We start from the raw sequence: 23,198 nt of genomic DNA, 5'->3' as shown, positions 1-23,198 counted from the left end.
GGCCTGGCTCTAATACACAATGACCTTAAAATGATGCAGGAATTTACACGCATCATAATAAAACTTTTTGGAAATTATGGAATCATGAAGAATCAAGCCTGATTGTTATACTGAAATATGTTATCAGTTTTTACTTGAACTTTTACTCTGAGAAGTCAATGTGTATCTGGAAAATCAGCTCATATACTGTACGGCAAATTACTTGGTTCCTTAAAACTGCTTCAATATTATTCTCAAAAATAAATTTCACATCAAAATTAGCCTGATATTAAGTGAGGACAGCCATACAATTTCCATTTTGTTTGCCAGTGTTATAGACTGAATCACCGTGACATCACGCTAAAACCAACTGTCACTTGAAATTTGGAGATATGTAAATTTGTTCATTTCTGTTGTCAATTCCTGCTGTGTTTTGCTAGCATGTTTGATAAACCATCCAACAGCGACATCTAACTAACCGCTAGTTTGGGTTAAATTCGCCCAGGTAAAGTCTTCAACAAAACGTTCATGAAAGTGTTGTTCTTACTGCGATATGAAAGCATAAAACATGCATTTTACATGAATGACATGTCACACGTTGACTGTGATTGCTTCTATTCCATCACATACCGAAAGAAGAAACTACTGTTATCGCCGCTGAGATCATATACTGTGTGAAAGCTCACGACAAAGATAATCACTGGGATATTTAAAATTGCTTGATAAGTATTCTCAAAAATATTTTTAACATCAAAAGTAAAAAAAAAAAAAGTTTCTGCTGCTCTGTTAATGTTAGCTAGTTTTGCATACTGACAGAACAAGCTGCTGTTCAGCACTGAATGTTCCAGAAGTCCTGATCTTAAAATATCAATATGACATGTTTAAAGGTATGTGCAGACAACCATAACCACAGACAACTCCCCACTCTTATGCAATCTTTTTCTGGCATAAAGACAATCTACTCACTATCTTTTAAAACTTTAAAATGATAGGGAAAGTGGCATTTATTTCCATGATGCATCTTTGGAGAACTCATGACGTCCATTCAGCAGACAACAGATTAACAATTAATAATAACAGAATAAGTTTGGCTAAACTGACCTCAACTGATGAAAGCAGATAAAATCTAAAAAGAAGAAGCCTCAGAACAGCATTAACTGTGATCTTTACCTTAAGGGGACAATTTGGACTCCAGGAAGTCACAGGACGTTTCATGTTTTAAGGCAGTCATAATTTTGAAACAAGACTACAGTGATACTTTTCACTGTGTTAGTATGAGGAATATAACAAAAGCAGTCATTCTCTTTATTTTTAATTTGCAAAAATCCCTGATTAGGTGAAGAAATGTGATCAAAGACTAATGAACGAACTGAGAAAGAATGAGACCAAGTTTCCGGTCTAATTTCACTCCTTCATTTGGTAATCAAACAGTGTTGTAGATCAATACCAGCCCTTAGCTTGAGGGAAAGTAAATATTATCCAGCATTTCTCTGATGATGTCTTTACCTGGCTCCGGTCTTTATCCACCTTCTTGAAGCACTTGTTGAGCGACAGATTGTGGCGCACTGAGTTCTTCCAGCCTGTGGGGGCGCTGGCAAAGTAAGGGAAGTGCTCCAGGATCCAGCCGTAGATATCCTTCACCGGCAGCCGCTTGTTCGGCGCGTCCTCGATGGCCATGAAGATCAGGCAGCTGAAGGAGTACGGCGGTTTTCTGTTTGCCCCTGCCGCCAAGTCGTACGCTGAGTGTGCATCGCCAAGCAGGGGGTCGTCAGGGGAGGGAGACGAGGAGGAGGGCGAGCGGGGGTGCTGGCCGTCGGGGTCCTGCAGAGGGGAAACGCTACGCAGCCCCGAGTGGCTGAAGCTGTTGAGGAGGTCGGTGCTCTCGTGGAGCCAGGAGAGGCTGGTGAGCTCCTCGTCCTCGGCCTTGGAGAAGGAGGCGGACAGGGACAGGGAGAGGTCGGCCGCCTCTGCCTCGGATGCTGCTGTGGCGGCGTCCCCCTGTCGGTACGGCGGGCTCATGCCCTGTGAGGCACTGGCTCCACTACTGGGGCTCTGGGCCTTCTTACTGGGGGGCATGGTGGGTCCCATCCAGCCCAGGGCTCACTCCTGCAGAGGGAGACAGCAGACAGAAAGAGGGAAAGAGAAAAAGGAAAAGGAGAAAAAATTCAGTTGGCGTCTCACATAAAGCCTTAATTTTTCTTAAAGGCCAAAGGGTGGAGACACGCAACAAGATTTTGACCACATTCCCAATTAGGCTCGCTGAGTTAGATCTGAGGGGAAAAGTATACATCATCATTTTTCTCTCGGGCTTTCTATCCAGCTCTGACTGGGACGGCAAATTTAGTGCTTCATTGGTTGAGGAAATCTGGCCTTGTACAACTACCCTCTAATTACTAGTGTACCAGCAAAGTATTGACATTACATGGGGTTGCTGTCATAACATACTGAACACTGTTAAAGGTCTAATAGTTGTAGGGTCACAGAGATGATTCCGGTGCTTATCATCTGTACAGCAGGACAAAGTGTTATTATAAAGGTTGGAGCTATAGATGTGTGCAGAATACACTTTAAAGGCATATTTTGGATTTTTTGAAGTGGGGTTGTATGAGGTACTTATCCATAGTCAGTGTATTACTGACTGTACGTGGTGGTAAGCACACCCCGAGTTTGAAGAAGCTGAGAGGGGCACCAGAACAAAAGATAAGCAATGGCCAGTTGCATGACCATCGCCATGCAAACCAAATGACGCTCTCTCCACACAAACAGAACTCCATGGGTGAAATCAGTAATTTTAATTTGCAGAACACGGGACTTGCTGGTCTACCACTGCCTCAATCGGTTAGATTGTTTGTCATATCATATGACCTTGGTGTTTCAAAGGACAGTTTGGACTCACCAAAGTCACACAATAACAAACCAACAAATCAAGGCAGAAGCTGATCAGCAACTCTCGTATTCTGCAAAGTAAAATTCAAGGTTCCTACTATTGCCAAACAATATTTGTCAAGAACTTTCAAGCTTTTCCAGCACTTAACACCTGTGGTAAATATATTTACATGCATATACTAAAAATTATCCTTTCACTTCTTGATTGCATTAAATCAGATGTTATTCAGCTATCAAAAAAGACAAAACTATGTTTTCTGACTTGCTGAACTCTACAGAGGGGTGACAAATTAAAGCAAAACACAATTAAGTTTCATGTTTCAAAATGTAGCACCTGTCTGTAAGAAAGTTTGGCATCCTATACAGCCTGGCTGAGCCAATTTCCAGCTTCTTTTATTTCTTCATCTTAGAAGTGAACTATTCAATCACCTCATGATTTATTATGAAAATAATGCAATTGCGATTTCAATTACCAACCCTGAAAATGACTGATTTCGGCCATGTAGTCTGGTTGGTGAGGTGGAACGTTTGGCGATCATGACGTTTAGAATATTTTCACCGTTATACTTTGCCATCAGACAGCCCTTTCAGACAGGAAAACCATCATTATACAAGCTCTCTCCTCACCAACCAGTCTCCATGAGTGAAATTAGTCATTTTATCACGCAGCACAAAAGAGCTGCTGGTCGACCGCTGCCTCAATCTGATACTTTGTTTGTGTTATTGTGTGACTTCTGTGTTTAAAAGGGGAGTTCAGATTCACTAAAGTTGCACAAAAACACAAACAAACTAACAGACTGAGGCAGCGGTAGACCAGAAACTCCCGTGTTCTGCAAAGTAAAATTACTGATTTCACCCATGGAGAGAGCAATATTTGGCTTATATAACAGTGATTTCCTGTCAGAAAAGGATGTCTGACAACAAAGTAAAGTTTTGAAAATATTCTAACTATAGCGTACACTTATACTGATATTGATTTTTTAGGTGGCTAAAATACATTTGTCCTCAGCATTTCCTTGCTCAGCCTCCATGCTACTCCTCTCTGCCTCTCCAAACCAAGGGTGTGCACCAGCATTTACTGCAAGTAATACACCGATTATTGACCTACTGATTATCGAGTACCTCATACAAACTCACTTCAAATAATCCGAAACATTCCTCTTCAACATTAGAAACAGTTAAGTGTCCAGTGGTCAAACTTAGTTCTACAGCAGGGGACGGTCTACAGATGATCATGAATGGGAGATTTGCCAAGAACAAAGAAAAAAACAAAACAACAAATTACAGTGTGAGTTCAAATCCACCCCTATTCTAATCAGCCCATTATTCTCCTAACATAAGAGCAATGCTGTGCTCGTTAGACGCAGGCAGAGTGTGGTAATTGAAGGGGACTGGGGCTGAGTATCAAACCACAATCAGAAGGCTTGCAACCAGGCCTTTGATTGTCCTCTCGCACAGACAGCTGTGGGAAGGACCCAGGCAGCGGCTACAGCTAAATGTAATCTGCTCCACTCACCCTGTGAACATGTTGCAGACCCTGGACACAAATACACACCCTCGCCAGGATGCACACGTGCGCGCACGCACACACACGCAAACACGTGCGAGTGAGACCGCAGACCTACATTTGCATTCACATACAAATTCTAGCAAGCAGGGGTGCAGAAAGGTTGCAAAACTAAAAGCATGCGCACACATGCAAACATGGATGGATACACACACACACACTTATGAAATCACACACACACACCAGAGAGCAGTGCCATTAGGACATGGGGATTAAGTCCAGATATGTTCTGGCTGGCCCCTGTGTGGTGCGATCGCTCTCTAATCCAAGGTGATCATCGGCCGATCTGTCCCCTCACTCTGCGTGATTGACTGACAGCTGTCACCCATGGCAACCCGCCGTGCCGTGACAACTGTCAGTTCGCTACAGCTCTAGCCGATGTGTCACCATGGCAACAGAGCAAAACAACTCCTCTCTCGTTCTGATGCTTTTCTTTTTTTATTTCTTCTCGGCGTGTCTGTTGCTCTTCCCTGTCCCTACCTATTCACCCCCTCCAATTCCGCTACGTATCTCCCCTTCCTCGCTGTGTCCCTCATTCTTCCCACTTTTCCACCGATGCTGATAACTCTGCTTAACAGTGTTGATAGGCTGTAGTGGAAGGACTGAGCTAAATATAGAATTGTGATGTATAGCTGCTATGCTGTTGCTCCGCGTATAGTCGGCCAGCCTATAGTCACCCCGCTGCTCCATCCGACTCTCTCCGCGGCGTGGGGAAAACGTGCGGTGGAGCTGCGTGTCTTTGATCTGCTCTCCACTTCTTCTTCTTCCTTCTCCTCTCTTTTCACTCCTCACACTTTCTGACAGTGAGCACGCTCATTCAACAAGCTGTACCTGTCTGAGGTACGCCGTTGTTGCACCAATATTGACATTGAGCGTAATGAATTCAAATTGCCCCGGTGACGATAACACCGTAGCTGAAAATAGTCAGCGCATAATCAAAGGGATGGGCGAGGTGGAAAGGGTGTTTGACAGGCTTTTCAAGGTGTGTGTGTGTGTGTGAGTGTATTTATGCGTGTGTTTGACAGGCTTGTCACGGCGTGTGTGTGTGTTTGTCTTGTGAAGGAAGTAAGGGCATCATAGTGACATTGTTCCTGGTAGGAGTCCACTGGAATGCAGAGATGGCTCTGATGCTCTCTTTCTCTCCATCTCCTCTTCCTCCTCCTTGTTATGTTGCCATAGCGGCAAGGGGGCCATGAAACATTACGGCTGACAGTAAAGTCATCTCATTTTACTGTTGCTATGACAACAAACTCCTCACTGTTGGTTGGGGCCAGCGCGAGCTGCCGCCCAAGCCTCGTGCCTGAGTGTGTGTGTGTGTGTGTGTGTATGAGTAGATGCATGTGTGTGTGTGTATGTGTGTGTGTGTGCCACCATGTCTCCCATGGGCTCTCATAAAGCTTAACACACTTGCTCGGCTCTAAACAAACTTTCATGCAACTTCTACAGCGGCCCCTCAGGACCGACTGCTAAAGGACAAAGGCAGATATCGCTCAAGTTCAGACTAAATGATGCCTGCTGTGCGTGTGTGTGTGAATTTGTTTGAGCGTGTGTGTGTGTGAGAAGCATCCTCACATTTGTTTGACAGATGGGACTGTGCTATTCTCTCTGTCTTCTTCATTCTCTGGATCTCTTTTGTGTTTGCATGCTTTGTTTTGATTTGTGTTCATCTCTGTTTGGCATGTCCACATTTGGCTTAGCGTGTGCATGTGTTTTTTTTCCCCCAGTGTGTGTGTGTGTGTGTGTGTGTGTGTGTGTGTGTGTGTGTGCGCATTGAACTGTAAGTGTCCATGCATACCAATGCGATTTAAAGCAGCTGTAATCTGTACGGTGAGTAGTCTCTGTTCTCGCTGTGACCCTGGCATCACACCGGTTCTGTTTGCACTCCGCACCCCGATAACGTGGACTTTAAAAGACACCATTCAATTAGAGTAAATGGCTTTCCCACCTGAAACACCACTCTCTAACGCTTAGAGGTTGGTGGTACACTTAAGTCAGATTGTTCCTATTATTATGCTGCCATGAATATAGGTTCCATAAGACTCTGTCAGTTAACAAAGGATGAAAATTACCGTGGCAACTGTGCTGAACATTTCAGCTTCCTCAGAGTGAAACAGCCCTCTATTCAGTGACATTATTATGCTATAAATGACAGCAGAGCTTAAATGATTTGTGGATTAACTGCTAAAATAATGACCAGCAGAAAATGATAATCTACAATAATTCATTGTTTAAGTCATATATTGAGCAAAACCACATCTTCTGGTTTCAGTGTCTCAACTTTGGGCAATTTTGCCTGTTGATTTGACTTAGACACAACATTTCTGACACAAGATCCACTTACTATCTTTCTTCAAGAGCTTTCAACCATATCACATGGTCTTCATAAGCAGATGGAGTTTCCTCCATCAGTTGGTTTAAAAGACTAGTTCAACGTTTTGGGCGATAGTTGCATTCTTGCTGAGAGTTAGATGAGAAGATGGATACCACTCTCATGTGAGTATTGTATCATGCTACCACCAGCAGCCAGTTAGCTTAGCAGAGTCTCCACTGGTTGCCTGGCAACCTCACAGTGGAGACAAGACAGGGAGTGACAGCACCTCGCCAAGAAATAGTCTGATACACAACCTCCCTATAAAAACACAACTTGTCATTTTTACATTTTGGTTTTCATACAGATTAAGCAAACAAGAGATAACATGTTAATCAGTAAGTAGCTTTAGAGATACTGGTCAAGGATGTATTAAGGAGAACTGGATACAGTGTTGGAGGCAAGGCTCTGTTCATTCCTATGAAATCTGCTCAGCGGCGCACAAAGCCAAAATTAAGCCACAGTGACACATGGAGGATGCGCATCAGAGACCTCCTTCAGTCGAGGAGCTAATGTCCGGTTTAAATGTGGCTCTCAATTTTTAACGTACAGACATGAGAGCTTTCTCTCAGCAAGAAAATGGATATGTTTAAAATGATGAACTATTTCTTTAAACTCTAACTTTTAGCCATAAGCTTAACAACTAAGCAAACAAATGCATCTGCTGATGAAGACCATGTGATGCAGTTGATGGCTGTGTAAAAAGATAATCCTTCAGTTTGGAATATTTTATTAACTATTATGTTGAAATTCAAGAATGAACTTTTTAAATATGTCAGAGAATATACAATTAATAGAAAAGAAAACCTAATCACTAAATTAATGATAGTGAAAAACAATGTCAGACAAAAAACAGTGCCTCTCTGATAGCAGGGATGCAATGATTAGTTGAATAGCCTAATCGATTAGTCAATCAAAAGAGAATTAGTTGCCAACTATTTTGATAGTTGATGAATCATTTCAGGCATTTTTCAGGCAAAAATGTCAAACATTTGCTGCTTTCAGCTCCTTAAATGTAAGGACTGCTTTTCCTTCTCTCTTATGATAGTAAGTGAAGAGTTTTTGGGTTTTGGACAACAGGAGAAATCTGGAGATGTCACTTGGGGTTCTTTTTTGACATTTCATAGACTAAATGATTCACTGATTAATCATGAAAATAATCTACATTAATTAACTAAATGAATTCATTACTTGATGATGAGCAGGCCTACCTGACAGATAATATCAGAGTCTTAAAAAGCTCAGTTTTAGAGGTAGTACACCTACCTAAATTTGTTTTTGGAGCCACTTTGTTTATGCCGGGACTTGTTTTGCCACCGCATGTCTGACAAGGTATCGACAAACCTAAAGCTCCTCGTCTTAAAGTGTGCTGCTTGGTTCCAGCCGTACTGTGCCTCAGCTAACAATGGTGCACCATTAAAAGTATAACGTTTTTAAAATCAATATATCAATATACACTCTGTTGTTGTCTGCAAAAAAAATTAAGGCATAAGACACAGTATAGAGTTAATGGTGCACCAATTAACATGATCCAACGATTAGGCAGTCTATTAACAAACTAAGATGAGGGTTTTGTTTGGGATTTTTTGGTTTTAAAAATGATGAAAATGGCTGAGCCCATAACCCGTGCTCATTTTGAACACTCTCCCCTGGCCTTGATGTGACCCTGCTGACCTCTGACCGACTCGAAACTCTAAGAGCCCTTTGTAACTGGAGGTAGAGGCCACCAGTGTTTACACCGAGGGGAGAAGGTTAGCAAACTCCTTTGAGAGTTGAGAGGGTGTCGGCTAATTCATGTGCTCTAATTGACAGCACAATCATCTAACACTGCATTCATGCTCTCGCAGATACTTGTCTAAATCACATGCCACATTTACGTAATCCTCTGAAGATCTTCATTCCCTGTTGGCAGCTTTTGTCTGTCTGACTCGCAGGCGTTTTGAAGCCAGAAGAAACATTTCAATAATGTACTTCATTTCACTGTCTTGTACTGCCGCAATATTAGCCAAACTGACTTTCAGAGAAATCCCCAAGTCATCAAGTTACAGAACCCCCAGAACCACATCAATGCAGAAATATTAAAATAAAACCAAGATGGGCTTATGACATGCTGTCAGCAGCACATATATCCTCTGCTCTGGGCCTCGACGGACTGAAGCGACTATTACAACTTTGTCAGTTTGATCGTAGCTCGTGACATATGTTGCATGTCACATCCTCCTGCTACTCGCTTTCCTGTCAATCTTCACTATACAGCCCAATAAAGCCAGTGCCATGAAAATAATCCCCCCACCCCAGAATGAAGTAGTAATAGTAGTGTAGGAGATAGTGGGCGAAGAATGGAATAGTAGCTGGTAGGAGTTATTACTTTGCAGAGGGGTGAGCTGAACCTTGTGGCTCCTCTGGCCACAGTGATAAAGCAGAGAGTCAGATGCACCGAGGCAAAACTAATCTGGAGTTTTGATGACAAAAGGACGACCTTTATCCCTCCTACACATATGCTGGATGGATGGAAGGGGGAGAGGAAGACCAACAGAGGGAAGGGGAAAATGAGAACTCTCTCAGAGACTGGAAAATAATAACTTCTGCTACATATATGTCAACACCGGTTGTAGGAAGCCTTGTGATGTTCTCCATTTTCAGCCCATGAAATCGCCCACCCCCCACCCCCCCTTCTGTATTTCCTGCTTTTCCCTGACGACAAATATCAGGGTTCCAGAGGGCTTTAAGGAAGCGGAGCAGGACCAATCACATCCTATAAGGTCTCACTGTGTCTTCCCTTTATGTCATCCGCAGCAGCAAAGAGTTATGGAATAGAGGTCAGGGGTCAGGGTGTCCCAGAGGACTGCTCCTGACCCTGAAGTCCCGGCTGCTGCTCTCAGCTGCCTAGCAACTCACACAGTTGAACACACACACACATGTACGCACACATATAAACATGCACATATTCAGACAGACAGAAACATGTCGGCTTTCTTTGCTTTTTCCTCCGAGGACTGATTTGGTCTGTGCATAAGACGTCAACTCACCAGAGCAACACTGGACTGATTTATACTTGAAAAGCAGACACTCAAAAACTAAACCAACCTTATGACTCTTGTTCAAATAAAATATTTACCACTGTCTTTGGAGGGAATGATATTACAGTGGAGTATTAGGGCTACAATACTGGGGGAAAAGAGAGGAGGAAGATTTTTTTTTTTTTTGAAAAGTCAAAATGTTGAAAATACAGTCAAAATGTTGAGAGTAAAGTCGAGATGTTGAGAAGGAAGTTGACGTGTTGAGAAGAAAGCTGAAATCTTGAGAGTGAAGTTGAAATTATAGATGCGCCAATTCCAATTTTGTTGGCCAATTCCGATTTCCAAATTATTAGGTGTCTGACCTGCCGATACCGATTTTGGCCGATTCCGAGTCTTCCTAAGAACTAGAATTGACAGCATTCACAAACATTCTTGCATCTTTTCTTGTAAAATTAAATAAATGTTCATAATAAAACACTGACTATTACATATTCATTACATACTATTTCACATTTTCTCTGAAAGTCGTCCAGGTTACTGCCAGGCCTTATTATAGTATTATATTAAGATTATGTACTGGAGGGAACATGATCTTGTGAGATCTCATCGAATCTAACAGGATTTCATGTGATCTCGTGTGGAAGCAGACGTAAACAAACCAGACACTGACGCGGTGCAACAGTTTGCTGCAGAAAAACTTTGCAGTGAGAAAAACAGAAGCAGAAGTTAAGTCTGAATGAGAAAATGTTTGAGGAGACACATCAACACAGGTTTATTCTTCAGCCAGAACAGGAGGTGAGATTTTAACTGTCAGTCTGTGAGCAGTAGTCTGCTGCTGGCTAACATTAGCCTGAAGAGCTAGAAAGTTTACGGCTGTTCTGCCACATTGTCAGCTGCTCAGCTGTTGCGTCTCCTTGTAGACTGTCCATCTTCTCTTTATCCTGTTCTCCGAATCTATCACTTCATGCAAGCATGTGTCTGAGTGTGTGTGTGGCTGTGATTAGCGCTTTTGTGGGTGTTATGCTGGGCCAGTGTGTCTGCTGCGCGCATGTCGTGATCATTGTGCAGAGCATGTGGGTGAAAATGACAGGCACAGAATCGTATATGTGACGATGACCGGTCGGTCACCGGTCAGGGCCGGTCACACTAAAAAACTGGCCAGTCGATCGGTGCATCCCTAGTTGAAATGTTGATAATAATGTTGAAATGTTGATAGTAATGTTGACATGTTGAGAATAGAGTTGAAATGTTGAGAATAAAGTTCAAGTGTTGAGAATGAAGTAAAAATGTTGAGAATGAAGTTGAAATGTCATGAATAAAGTCGAAACATTCCAAGGTTGTTTCTCTAGGGTGCTTTCCAGTGGATAAAACCGCATGCTGGTGCCCTTTTTTATTCTTTTCTCCCCTGCTGCTCAGACATCCTTAGTCTGCCACCATCATGCTCACCATCCTAGTTTGTTAACATGCTATCATTTGGTATATAACCACAAAGTGCAGCTGAGGCTGATGAGAATGTTATTAGTTTTTCAGGTACATGGTCATAAACCATGAGACATTTTACTGAAAATGCTACACCTTTGACCTGCTGGTGGCACTAGAATAAATCAGGTATCACCAAAGATAGTGGGATTCAACCTGTGAGGATGCTATGAACATCTGGGGAAAAAAAACTTGTCTGCAATCCATCCAATAGTTGTAGAGATTTTTCAGCCTGGAGCAAAGTGGTGGACCGACAGACTGACATTATTATCCCTAGAGCGGTGGCTTGTGTCCAGCCTTTGAAATGTGAGGATTGGCAGCTTTTCTTGTCTTTTATGCCACAGTAAATTGAAAAATTTGGGGGGTTTTCGGCAGTTAATCTGAAAAAACAAGCAATTTGAAGCACTTTTGGTGCTGGGAACTTTTGCATTTAGTGAAAAAAATATTGTGGCCTAAACAATCCATTGATTAATCAGGAAATAAGTGAGACATATAGTGAGAGATAGTCGTTAGTTGCAGCTCAAGTATAAAATAAGGCATAAACTTAATGTAAATGGTTTAACAGACTTAATTATTGGGGCTTATGTTTAGAAGAGGTCAAGGTCCGTTCTTTGCACCTGAATCGTTTTAAGTTTAAGTTCAGAGTTTGTCCTGTTAGAGGATTAAACATAGTTGCTCTGTCTATTGGCAAACCAACTAAGCAGATAATAAGCACATAATATACAGCGTATTTAGGGGAGCTGAGCCCCAGAACTTTCAAATTGAAAAATGATAGCACAAAACACATCAATGGGGCCACTGCTTATGCTGTAAGAACAGCAGCGCACTGCTTTTACTAAAAAAGCAGAGGTACACACACAGTAAGTAAGAAGCAGAGGCTCAGACAGGACACGTGTAATGTATGGTGCAAGAAAATCAAATATTGCCACTGAATAATTCAAGACAACACACACACAGACACACACAGCCTCCGTCCTCCAAAGTAGGCTAACCAACAGAGCAAACAGACATTCATCAGGCAAACACAGAGTAAGTTTGGTATGATTCATCAGCAGCCAGCGATCATGAAGTCACGCTCAGCCTCGCTCTCCGAGGATGCCGAACAATCAGACTCTCACACACACACACACACACACACACACACACACACACACACACACACACACACACACACACACAAGTGTCCAGACACACAAAGGCAAACTGAGGTTGCGAATGTGAACACTTGAAGGTGACTTGTGTGTATGTGTGCAGCCCTGGAGGTCCCTTGGTAGAGTGCAGGGATAGTGTGTGTGTGTGTGTGTGTGTGTGTGTGTGTGTGTGTGTGTGTGTGTGTGTGTGTGTGTGGTGGACTGACTGCGACAGTCAGGTCAAGCTTAAAAAAAGCGCAGGCCCTGGGCTCCAGACTTCCATGGTAATGGCCATGACACACCGCGGGCCCACATGCAATCACACGTCCGTGCACGCTCACGCAGTTACTCGCTCGGTCGCTCATTCGGTCGGTCCAATCTTTTCTCAGTCTCTCAGCTCAGGTCAAGTCAGCGTGCTCTCCTGGTGTGCTGTTCAACATGGATTACATGTGTCAGTAAGTAACAATATCACTACCACTACTAGATGCCAGTGGGATCAGTTTCTGTTTGGATCCAGTCCCAAACGGCTAAAATACCCATATTTTATCATTTAAGAGGCTAACAAATCTATTATTGTAACATCTCTCTCTTTTCAATCTATTTTTATTAGCAAAGAGCAATAAATGTACAAATGTAACAGGGTTCCCAGTTTTTATCCAGCACTTATGATTGCTTTTGCTACTTAAAATGACAAATGTAGCCAAAGACCTAAATGAAATTCTCGACCAGCTTCTAGTTAATGTGCTCTTGCAGGCCAGAGGGAGTACTACACTGAGGATCATTTGTTAGAGAAACAAACAGACACTCTCTATAACCACTTTATTACTGCAATTGGACTGTGTTTTTGCAACAGGACAAACAAGAGTGGTGAATTCGCCCATGTGAAAACATCAGCTGATTGTGTCATGTATCAGTGGTCAGAGTCAAACTTTCATAGATCTAGTATATCCTAAAAATAATTTAGGAATTTGCATGAAAAGTTCAGCATTTTGGGAAATAATATGCTTATTCTCTTTCTTTCAGGACAGATCAGAAGGCAGGAAGCAATTAGATTAACTTAGCATGTTGTATCTCATTAGCTTAATCCATGTGCAATCAAAAACATCAAGATGACAATTTGTGTGGGATTTTTTTCTCAACTCAACTCCTCTGTATTTCTTCAAACCAATTACAATTGTCATGGGCAGCGCTAAGCAAAAGAAAAGATAACCGCTGCTAGCTTGTTTCCATTTACGCTGTTGGTGACACAGCTGCTAATTTGCCATTTTCAGCATGTAGATTGCTAGCTTGGAGGTTGTTATTGTTGTATCATGTAGTGACGGAGGACTTTAAAAATGAAGATGGTGGATGCCACGTCACCACCTGAAACAGGTGACCAACAGCAGGTTTATACCCACAGTGTAAATCTGGTGAGTCAGACTACTCCCCTTTTAACAACAAATGGTATTTTTATCTTACATACACTTACATTTTCTTCATAAATGACTTTTGAAAGTGGTGGTTGATTATTTTTGAGCTTTGTTAAAACCCAACTTACATGACAGATCTTTTCATTAAACTACTGGAAAAAAGGCAAATAAGCAAATTTGCTAAATTGTAAAAGTATTACTTTAATGTACTCTTTCAACTAGAGGTTAGAATCATCAGAGGCCCCACAACAAGATATTATCAAGATACTTAAGTCACAATATGACTGTGATTTTAAACATCTTGCAAGTATTTTACAAGTACTGCGATAAAAAATTGTGATTTATGACCTTTTTTCAACTGCAAATTATAATCCCAAATGAAAACTTTGAAAAGAGTGAAAAAAATCGATCCACATCTTCATTTTTATGCCTTAATTTTAAAAGTTTGAATCTTTGACAGTCAGTATCGAGTAAAATCCAACACGATTCATGATATCACCTTATACTGACTGCATGGCCCTGAGTTGAATGGAATTGAAATCATATCATGGCAGACTTTGTGATATGATATCATATCTTGATAAAATTACACAAGTTTTAGCTTCCCTTAGTATGTAAAGAAATTATAAGGGGTGTCAAAGTGAGAAGTTTACACCTGTTATTTGTGATTTTTCAACCTACGTTACTAACAGATGTTCACAGCTGAATCTAAAAAGGGAGTTCTGAAAAGCTTCTGATACAGTAAGCAGATTTAATTTTGTATTCAGATTTGATTGAACGCTACCAGATGCCAACAAGAAGAGTAATAATGATAAAAAGATAACTCTCTCAGTCTTGCCACTTTTTCCTCCTCTCCTCCCTCCCCTGGTCCCTCCCTCGCTCCCTCTAAGGCCTCCCTGTCTTTTCTCTTTGACAGTGAGCAGGTCCCTGCTGGCGCTCGGTGCTCTTTTACAATATTGTGGGAACGGAGAGAGAGACAGAGAGGGGGAGACTGCCAGAAACACTATACGATATCAAAGCGCCCAGTGCACAGCCAACAGAGCTTTGATAGCGGGCAGGGAGGGGCGCGGGTCAGAGGAACGCAAGGAGAAGAGCTCGGTGAACTGTTTAAAGAGGGGAGCGCGATCTATCGGGATCCCCACATTGAGGGGAGAGTGGGGTGGATGGAGCTTTGAGGTGCTGAGTGTTTTTCAGCTGGATGTCCTGCAGTCAAAAAAAGAAAAAGAAAATTCAGCAGGGCTCCCTCTCTGTGTCTGTCTGTCTCCCTCTTTCTCTTTCCCCCCTCTGGCTTTTCCACTTATCTTTAACAAACAGCAGCTCAGGCTCTCAGCCACTGGCCGACAGTTTGTCCCGACAACAAAAAACCATGGCAACAACCACTGGAAGAGCCTGTCCGGTTCCAAAGGTCCGCCCTCTCTGGCTCCTCTGACTCCCTCTGCTCTTTGAGCCTTTTGCAAATTTGGCTGACACGGAAGATTGGAATCAATAAGCAAATGAGCTCAAACTTGGTGATAGAAGTTTGTGATGAAGAAACTGCACTCTTAGAAATAAGGGGTTCTAAAGGGGTTCCTCTAAAATCATTTGCTTCTGAAGAACCCTTTTTTGAGGATAAGGTTCATCAGGGGTTCTTTGCAAGACTAAGGGCTTTTTCGTCCAAAGAACCCTATTTAGGGGAAAGAGAACCGAGAACTCTTGGGTTCGACAGAAGTTCTTTAAAGGGTTCTCTGCAGAACCCCCTGAAAGAGTTATAAAATTAAACCCTTGGAATATGAAAGGATTCTCTGTAGAACCCTCTTAGTGGGGTGTAAATAAAACCCAGGAATATAAAAAGATTCTTGGTACAATCCTCAGAATGTGTTCTAGATAATACCTGTGGATTATAAAAAGGTTCTTGATAGAAACCCCTGAATGTGTTCTAGATGAAACCGTTGGAATATCAAAAGGTTCTCAGTAGAACCCTCAGAGAGTGTTCTAGATCAAACCTGTGAAATATAAAAAGGTTCTCTCCAAACCGTCTGAGTGTGTTCTAGATAAAACCCCTGGAAAATAAGAAGGTTCTCAGAAGAACCCTCTTGGTGGGTTCAATAAAAAACCCACTGAATATAAAAACATTCTCAGTAGAATCCCCTGGGTGGGTTCTTGTTAGCACCCTTTGAAGGTGGAATGGTTCTGGACGGAACCCCCAGAGAAGGATCTAACATCATATAAGGGTTTTACTCTCATAAGGAGTTCAAGGTGAAACCTTCCACAGATGGTTCTAGGTATAACTATTTAGGTTCTAGTTAGAACTCTCTGAAAGAGTTACAAGTGAAACTTTTCTAAAGGGTTCTACTGAGAACTGTCTGCTATGGAGACAAGCCAAAGAACCCTTTACGGTTCTAGTTAGCATCCTTCTTTCTGAGAGTGCGCGGCCTCATCTCTGGGTCTGAAAGTGTATCAAGACTGAAGAGTTTATTACCTCACCTTTGGCAAAGAAAAACGACTGGAGCACAAAAAATGTGTTCTTGTTAAAGAGAAGAGAAAAAACGTGAAAAGAGAAGGACAAGGGAGTGAGGCAGCACTTTGTCAGGAGCCTATATAGTCCTCTCCGGTCTGCCTTTGCTGACGATACTTCGACCGCTTCTGCTGATGATACAACTCTGCTTACATCCTTCACTCCTCCCTCCCACTCCTACAAGCTGTTTTTAACACTGCTCAAGATACCTTATGTCAACTGAAACGTGTTCTGGATGCTGACAAAACAAAATTCAGCCTGTTTACAAACTCACAAACGGGCCAAGAAAGGAAAAGTGATATGAGGAATCACACCGTTATGGGAGTTTGAAATGCTTTTTCTCTTCATACGGTGCATGTTTCAGCACCTTACTGAGACGGATGTTTTCAGCCAATCAAATAAAACATAATGTGCAGAATTTATTTACTACTTAGCATTTTGAAGTTAAATATACTAAAAATTGCAACTTTTTAAGAAAATAAAGAGGCGGCCAGATCCAAATCCTGTCCATGTCTATATTTGTTTAGTGCTGGGTATCCAAACATTAATACTTTTTAGTGCCAAAACAAAAATGTCCATGAAACACAGTTTCATAACTATCAAGTACAGAAAACTGGTATCAAGTGTCTGGTTTTAATTTTTTGTTCTTTTTTTTTTTGTTCTTTTTTTTTTTTTTTTACTTTTTTGCTTCTTTGGTTAAATGAAAAAAAAAAGTTTTACTGTATATTAATTTTCAAAGAAAGGTATCAAAAAAGTATTGTTTAGTATCATTACCAATCCTCGGGTATTAAACCGTCACAAGTATAATAACTTTTTTTATTTAAGTTGACATTTCTTGTGAAATATCTTGACAACTATTGGATGAACTGTGATGAAATTAGGTCCAGATGTCCTTAGTCAAAGGATAAATTCTACTGGCTTCAAGTTGCCCTCAAGATGCATTGTGATAACTAACTCAAATTTAATCAATACTCTGATTTATGACCAAATACCTGCAAAAGTACTGACATTCCCCTCTAATCATTAATAAACAGCTAATGGCAACATGCTAATGGTGAGCATTATACCAGCTAAACATTAGCATTGCTATTGTGACTGTTAGCATGCTAACAATATCACTAAAGATGAAACAATATGAAAATTTAAAGATCATTGTGACCAAAATGATCATGGTTATCAGTATTGAAAATGATTAAAAAGTACTTCATTAACCTCTGAAATCATTTGTCCAAGTTTTATATTGAAAACCTCTCAGCAATTTGAAATGCATCATGTCCTTTATGATGTCATTTTTTTAACTGACTCACAAACCCACATTGTGGCTACACCTGCGTCTGTGAGACTTTTGCTAACTTTGGTTGATGTTGGACAGTATTTACTGTAAGTTTTTTCAAAGTGTGTAATCAAACACAGTTTCAATGATGATTAAAATTCAAAACTGTAATCTTACCCGTCTGGAATCTCACAGCGGTTTATCGTGGAACCAGTAATTGTTTCATCCCTAATTAGCACTTAGCTCAAAGCACCACTGCTCCTAACTGCAGCCTCACAGGGCTGCAAGCATGGCTGTAGACTCTTAGTGATGTCCAACATTTTTCAAACGTCAAAACTTTCTGATTTCAGCTTCTTATATGGGAATAGTTTCTTTACTCCTCTATGACAGTAAACTGTGTTTTCTGACATGTTAAAACAAACAGCTGTTATTCAATTAATCAAGAAAACAACTAATTGATTGATCACTGGTTGCAGCCCTACAGAAAATGAGGATGGGGATGAAGGCATGTGCAAACTAATATTCATAGTCAGAACCTAACTAGAACCTGACCAATTACACGGTATGCACCATATGTTAAACACACAATTGGACAATCTTGCTAGATTTTCTGAGTGCTTTGACTATTTGAGTCAACTTTGAAATTCGCTAGAAGATACAGTATGTGAATCCCACTAAAATGACAGAAATAAATCTCAGTGGGATACTCAAGTTTACACAGGTTTCCTGTCTTTGCAATTTGATTTAGTTGCTGTTGAAGCAGAATGGAAAAAACATGGCTGCCTAAGAAGTAGGAAAAGCCTGGTCAACTGAGTAAGTGGGTTAAAATGTCATGTTTTTTTCCTTTTGCAGAGACAGAGTGGTTGCTACTATTCTCATGCTAGCACTTTATCATGTTGTTTTATACGCACATGCATCACCCCTTCTTGTCTGAGCCACTGTAGCAGCGAGCTCTATTACTGACTGTACCTCTGTCTCTCATCAGTGTCACCTTCTGTGCTCAAGCTGACAGCCACTCCGACCACCGCTTGACTTATTCCCTGCTACAGTTTTATATATAAATACATACAGCCACTCCGGGGCTTCTAATTCACTGTTTTCTTACATCTCTAAAAAAAAAAAAGTAGGTGGAAAATTACTGTTTGCGGTCACAGGATTTGTTTTTGTTATCTGTCCCTGAGGTCAGAGCTGAATTAGGCCAAAGTGCCTTTATGTACTCTGCTCCCTCTTCATAGAACTGCCTGCAAACTTATTTGAAGCTGAAAGCTCTCTCACTGAGTTTACATGGTTAATGAAGGTTCTTGTGGCGGACTCAATAAGGAGCTGTCTTTGCTTTGTTTAGTCAAGATTTAAATAGGTTTGGCAACGAGCCTGCTGGTTTGACGCTCGAGTGTTGCCTATTGGACAGCTTATAAAGCAGTCTCTCGGCTATGAGGCTTTGATTGTATTTCTGCTTTTGTGTGTTTTTCTGTCTGAGACTTTCATGTTTGCCTGGATGCTGCGTCTTGGCCGGCCTCCCTTGATGGAGGAGATTTCTAATCTGCAGGGCTGCCCAGTTTAAATAAAGGTTAAATAACATTTGGACAGAAGCTCTCCAATTTAACCCCTACCAGCCTTGCTTTCCAGCCTATCCACACCCAGTGTAATTCATCTTAGGAACTGGAATTACTGTTGTGCGGTCGTATGCCTCTGCCAACCTTAAAAGTTCCAGTTTACATCCATGTCTGTATAACATATGTACTAAAGACTTGGAGGGAATAAAAAGAAATGAATCAAGTGTATTCTTTATCACTATAATTGCATGTATGGTTCCAGTAAATAATTTCCAGTGAGAAACATGCTGCCTTCAATCAAAGCCTATTTTTACAGAGGAGTACAAAAGACAGAGAGAGGGGTGAACATTATGATGTCACAGTGAAGTTGACCTTTGACCTGTTGGTTATAAAATGTCATCACTTCATCCTACTAGATATTTGTGCAGCAAACTGTCAAAATTAGCATATGAATTCTTGAGTTGTGGGGAAAAACATGTTTTGTGAGGTCACAGGGACTTTGACCTTTGACCTCCAAAATCTAATCAGTTTGTCCTTGTATCCAAGTGGACATTTATGTCAAAATGGGATCTGTATCCAGATGCCTCATCCAGATTGATGATCAGATTGTGTTTACACCTACTTAAGATCCAAACACAAAGCACATCAGACCACCTCCAGATGTGGTCTGGCAGATCTGACCTTTAACCACCAAATCTAATCAGTTCATCCTTGAGTCCTACTGGACGTCTACCATGTTTTAAGAAATTCCCCCCAGGTGTTCCTAAGATATCTAGCTCACGAGAATGGAACGGACGTGGGGACACAATGACCTTAAACTTTGACCTTTGACCATCAAAATTTAATCAGTTTATCAGTTAAAGTGGACATTCGTTCCAAGTTTGAAGAAATTCCCTCCAAGCGTTCACGATTTAACATGAGTTCATGTTCGTGAGTTAACAAGAATGGGACTGACAAAAGGTCACAGTGACCTTTGGCCACCAAATTCTTATCAGTTCATCCTTGAGTCCAAATGAACGTTTGTGCCAATTTTGAGGAAGAAGAAATTCCGTCAACGCATTCTTATTGCATGCATGTTGGCGCGAAGGCATAAAAATGGTATGAATCCATATTTCCTCTCACACCCTCCCCCCTTGCATTTTCTAATCAGCAGATCCAGAGAGTCTTTGTGGACAAGAAAGAGGATGACCGCGAGTGCAAATGACAGGAGTGGACAAGAAAGAAAGAGTGAGTGGGAGTAAAAGAGAGAGGGTAGTTATATCCTAGGGTCATTAGCAGCATTTCAAAGTCACCCCGTCTTTCAGCGTATGCTGTTTGACAGGCCCTGCCAACAGAATTAGGGATGAGGAATGATGGTGCCGTGATTAGATGTGTAACTCAGGGGAAAGACAGGGGCTGATCCATGGTTACAGTCCGCTCACACTCACAAATATGCATGCAGGAGACAGAAAAGAATCGTGAATAAAAGGTAGGTGGATAAGAGATGTGATAACCCCAGTCGTAAGATGTGGTCACTCATTGATTAGATAGCCCTGAAACTCTCTATTTCAATGTAAAGTCCTGATGCGAGTCAGACTGATAAACACCACAGGCTCCCCTGGCTCCCCCTATGAGTGAATTGAATTCCCAAATTACCAGGCTTAAGATAACATACCTGGCTAAATTGCCGCTCTTTATAAGTCTCAAATCTCTTTGTAGATATTCATCAAAGGCTGTTTCACTCCTGATGCGGAGAACACAGGAGATGGGAAACAGGAGAACAACACACAATGTGGTTCGTATTAAGGCCTCTGATCTTCTATCTCGAGTCCCTCGTTTTCCGCTACATTCCTTTAGCCAGGGGTGATGTGTGGGAGAAGAAGGGGGGCTGGCATCCTCTCTGCCAGCGCAAAATATGTGCCGAAGCTTCCTTGTTAGCCGGAGATTTCTACAGGAAAGTGGAGGGCGGCTGATGCTTTATCTGCCTCTTCTTCTTCTGCAGTTTATAACAAGCAGAACATGATCTAGCTTTGCTTGAGCTCCGACGCAACAACTGTATATCCTTGTAGCTTTCTCCGCATTACTTCATGAGGTTACTTCACACCTCCTGTTGTATACTTGCAGCTCGTCTTACAGCTTCTTCTCTCATTCCTGCCTGACATCCACTCTGGAGCAAAGTCTGAAGTTTCCATCTGCCCAGTGCCAAATGAATGCCAGTGATAGTAGAGTTTGTTGGATAAACTGAGAAGGGTCCATCTGTTGGCGGCAGACTAACTCAAAGACACACCCACTCGAACATTAACCCTAAACACAACCAACATGCCCACTCAGAGACAGGCTAAATTAAGCAGGATGAAAAGGGGCTGCGTAGCTGGCATGCTGCAGCAGGTACACTGAGAGGAGGAAATACAATCCAGCAGTAGTTGATCCATGAATTGGATGGCTCATCAGATGCCAAAACTTCACAGTGGTACTTCAATTTATCCTTTGACGACAGTCATGAGGTAAACATTAGGACTAGGTTACTCATGTTGCAGACTACCTAATAGGGACCGTGCGCTTGCATGTATTTTATTGGCCAATGAAAGGTGCTGCCAGATGATGTTGCACTATATCTGAAGAAAAGTGGGAGCTTTTTATTCCAGAATGATAATCAGGCCTGGAATTTCATTATTTTAGAGGCAAGGTCACTTGGCCTGTGGTGTTGTTAAGTTTTTAAAGGCACAAATGCCAGGGCAGCAAGGCCATCAAATAAAACAGTGATTTTAAGTCCACAGAAGTAATGTAATGAAGTAATGTAATGAATTTTTTCCTAATTTGTTAACACTAAGTACAGGGACACCGGAAGTCAGTCAGTGGTCAGTCTATGTGATGACATACCAAATAGTATCTGATGTATAATGAGTTAGTACCTCCAATTAATCTCAACGAAAGACACTGGTGTGTAAAAACTGTATTGACAGAAAGGAGGCGAGAGAAAATGACAAAATCATCTGCCCGGGAACCAAGACCACTAGGGCACAGGAGCCTTGGCCATCCTGAAATTCCTGCCCCGCCCCCAACGTATAAGGGAAGTGGTCTTAGCGAAAAAATATTATGATGCTGCCTTGTTTTAAACAGCAGTATCGTTGGTCTAAACCTATCCGAATGCCCTCTACACATAATTCGATATGATACACAGAATTTTAACCTTGATCACTATTAACCTATCAAATAACGTACAAACAGAAGTTAACCCTTATAGAGGAATTTTTATACCAAGGCAGAGCTCACTATCTTTGAGTTTCCAGAGAAAAAGGAAAGAGAAGTTGGCGTTCAGACCAAAAACCGCCCTGCTTTAAAAAAGGGTTGGTGGCAATGTGTTACAAGTGAGACGATGAAATACAGCCCAGGATATTGAGTTGGAGTAATAAATCCCAGGGTTTGAAACCTCATCAAATGCCAAAACACTATACAGTGATTTAGAATGCTATGACAAAAACTCTCAGAATTTATCACAACGGCAATCATTTTATCTTTAGTCCAGACGATTGCAAGGCAGACAGTAGAAATACAGCATTTATGTTACAGAGTTTTCTGCCAAGCATATGCGCTCGCACCTATTTGATTGGCCAACGCAGCAGCTTGCCAGATGACACTGCTTTGTGGTCCAGCTTAAGTTTAGCCAAGAGCAACCTTTTTGTCGGACAACCCTGTGTGTTCTTTTGACCACCCCCCCATGTTGGAACCACCACCACCAAAAGTTAGGGTTCGTGTAGCTCTTGTATACATAGAATTTCTGATGAATCAGCTTTGAGCTGAGCTCTCAGCACTGACTGTGCAACCAGTGCTTCTCTGATCATGTGCAGACAGCTTTGAAGGGTAACTAAACCCTCGAATTCTGCTACAACCACCCCATCGAACCATCCATTTAGAGTATGGTTCCTCTTCAAGTTAACCCTATCGACCTAACTGTCTCTTAAGGGGGTGTGTCATTCACACAAATCTACTCACTGGGGCACTGACTGAAAACACTGAAATGCCTCACTGTACAGTATTTCTCTTTTAGCCTCACCATAACT

At 41.7% G+C, this 23,198-nt stretch overlaps 1 protein-coding gene across 1 annotated transcript in view; it reads right to left on the bottom strand.

The window, feature by feature from the left end:
* ches1 (checkpoint suppressor 1) overlaps nt 1–23,198 on the bottom strand; it is an 80,632-nt gene that overhangs the window by 40,550 nt on the left and 16,884 nt on the right. The window contains exon 2 of the mRNA XM_084737228.1: nt 1,486–2,085. Coding sequence (XP_084593354.1) covers nt 1,486–2,067 — 582 coding nt within the window. The 5' untranslated portion in view covers nt 2,068–2,085. The remainder of the gene's footprint in view (nt 1–1,485; nt 2,086–23,198) is intronic.

The sequence above is a fragment of the Lutjanus erythropterus genome, chromosome 15 (assembly GCF_056507025.1).
Source record: "Lutjanus erythropterus isolate fLutEry1 chromosome 15, fLutEry1.hap2, whole genome shotgun sequence".
NCBI classification, from domain to species: Eukaryota; Metazoa; Chordata; class Actinopteri; order Lutjaniformes; family Lutjanidae; genus Lutjanus; species Lutjanus erythropterus.
Note: the sequence above shows the minus strand (reverse complement) of the source record. Positions and strands in the feature narration are given on the sequence as shown.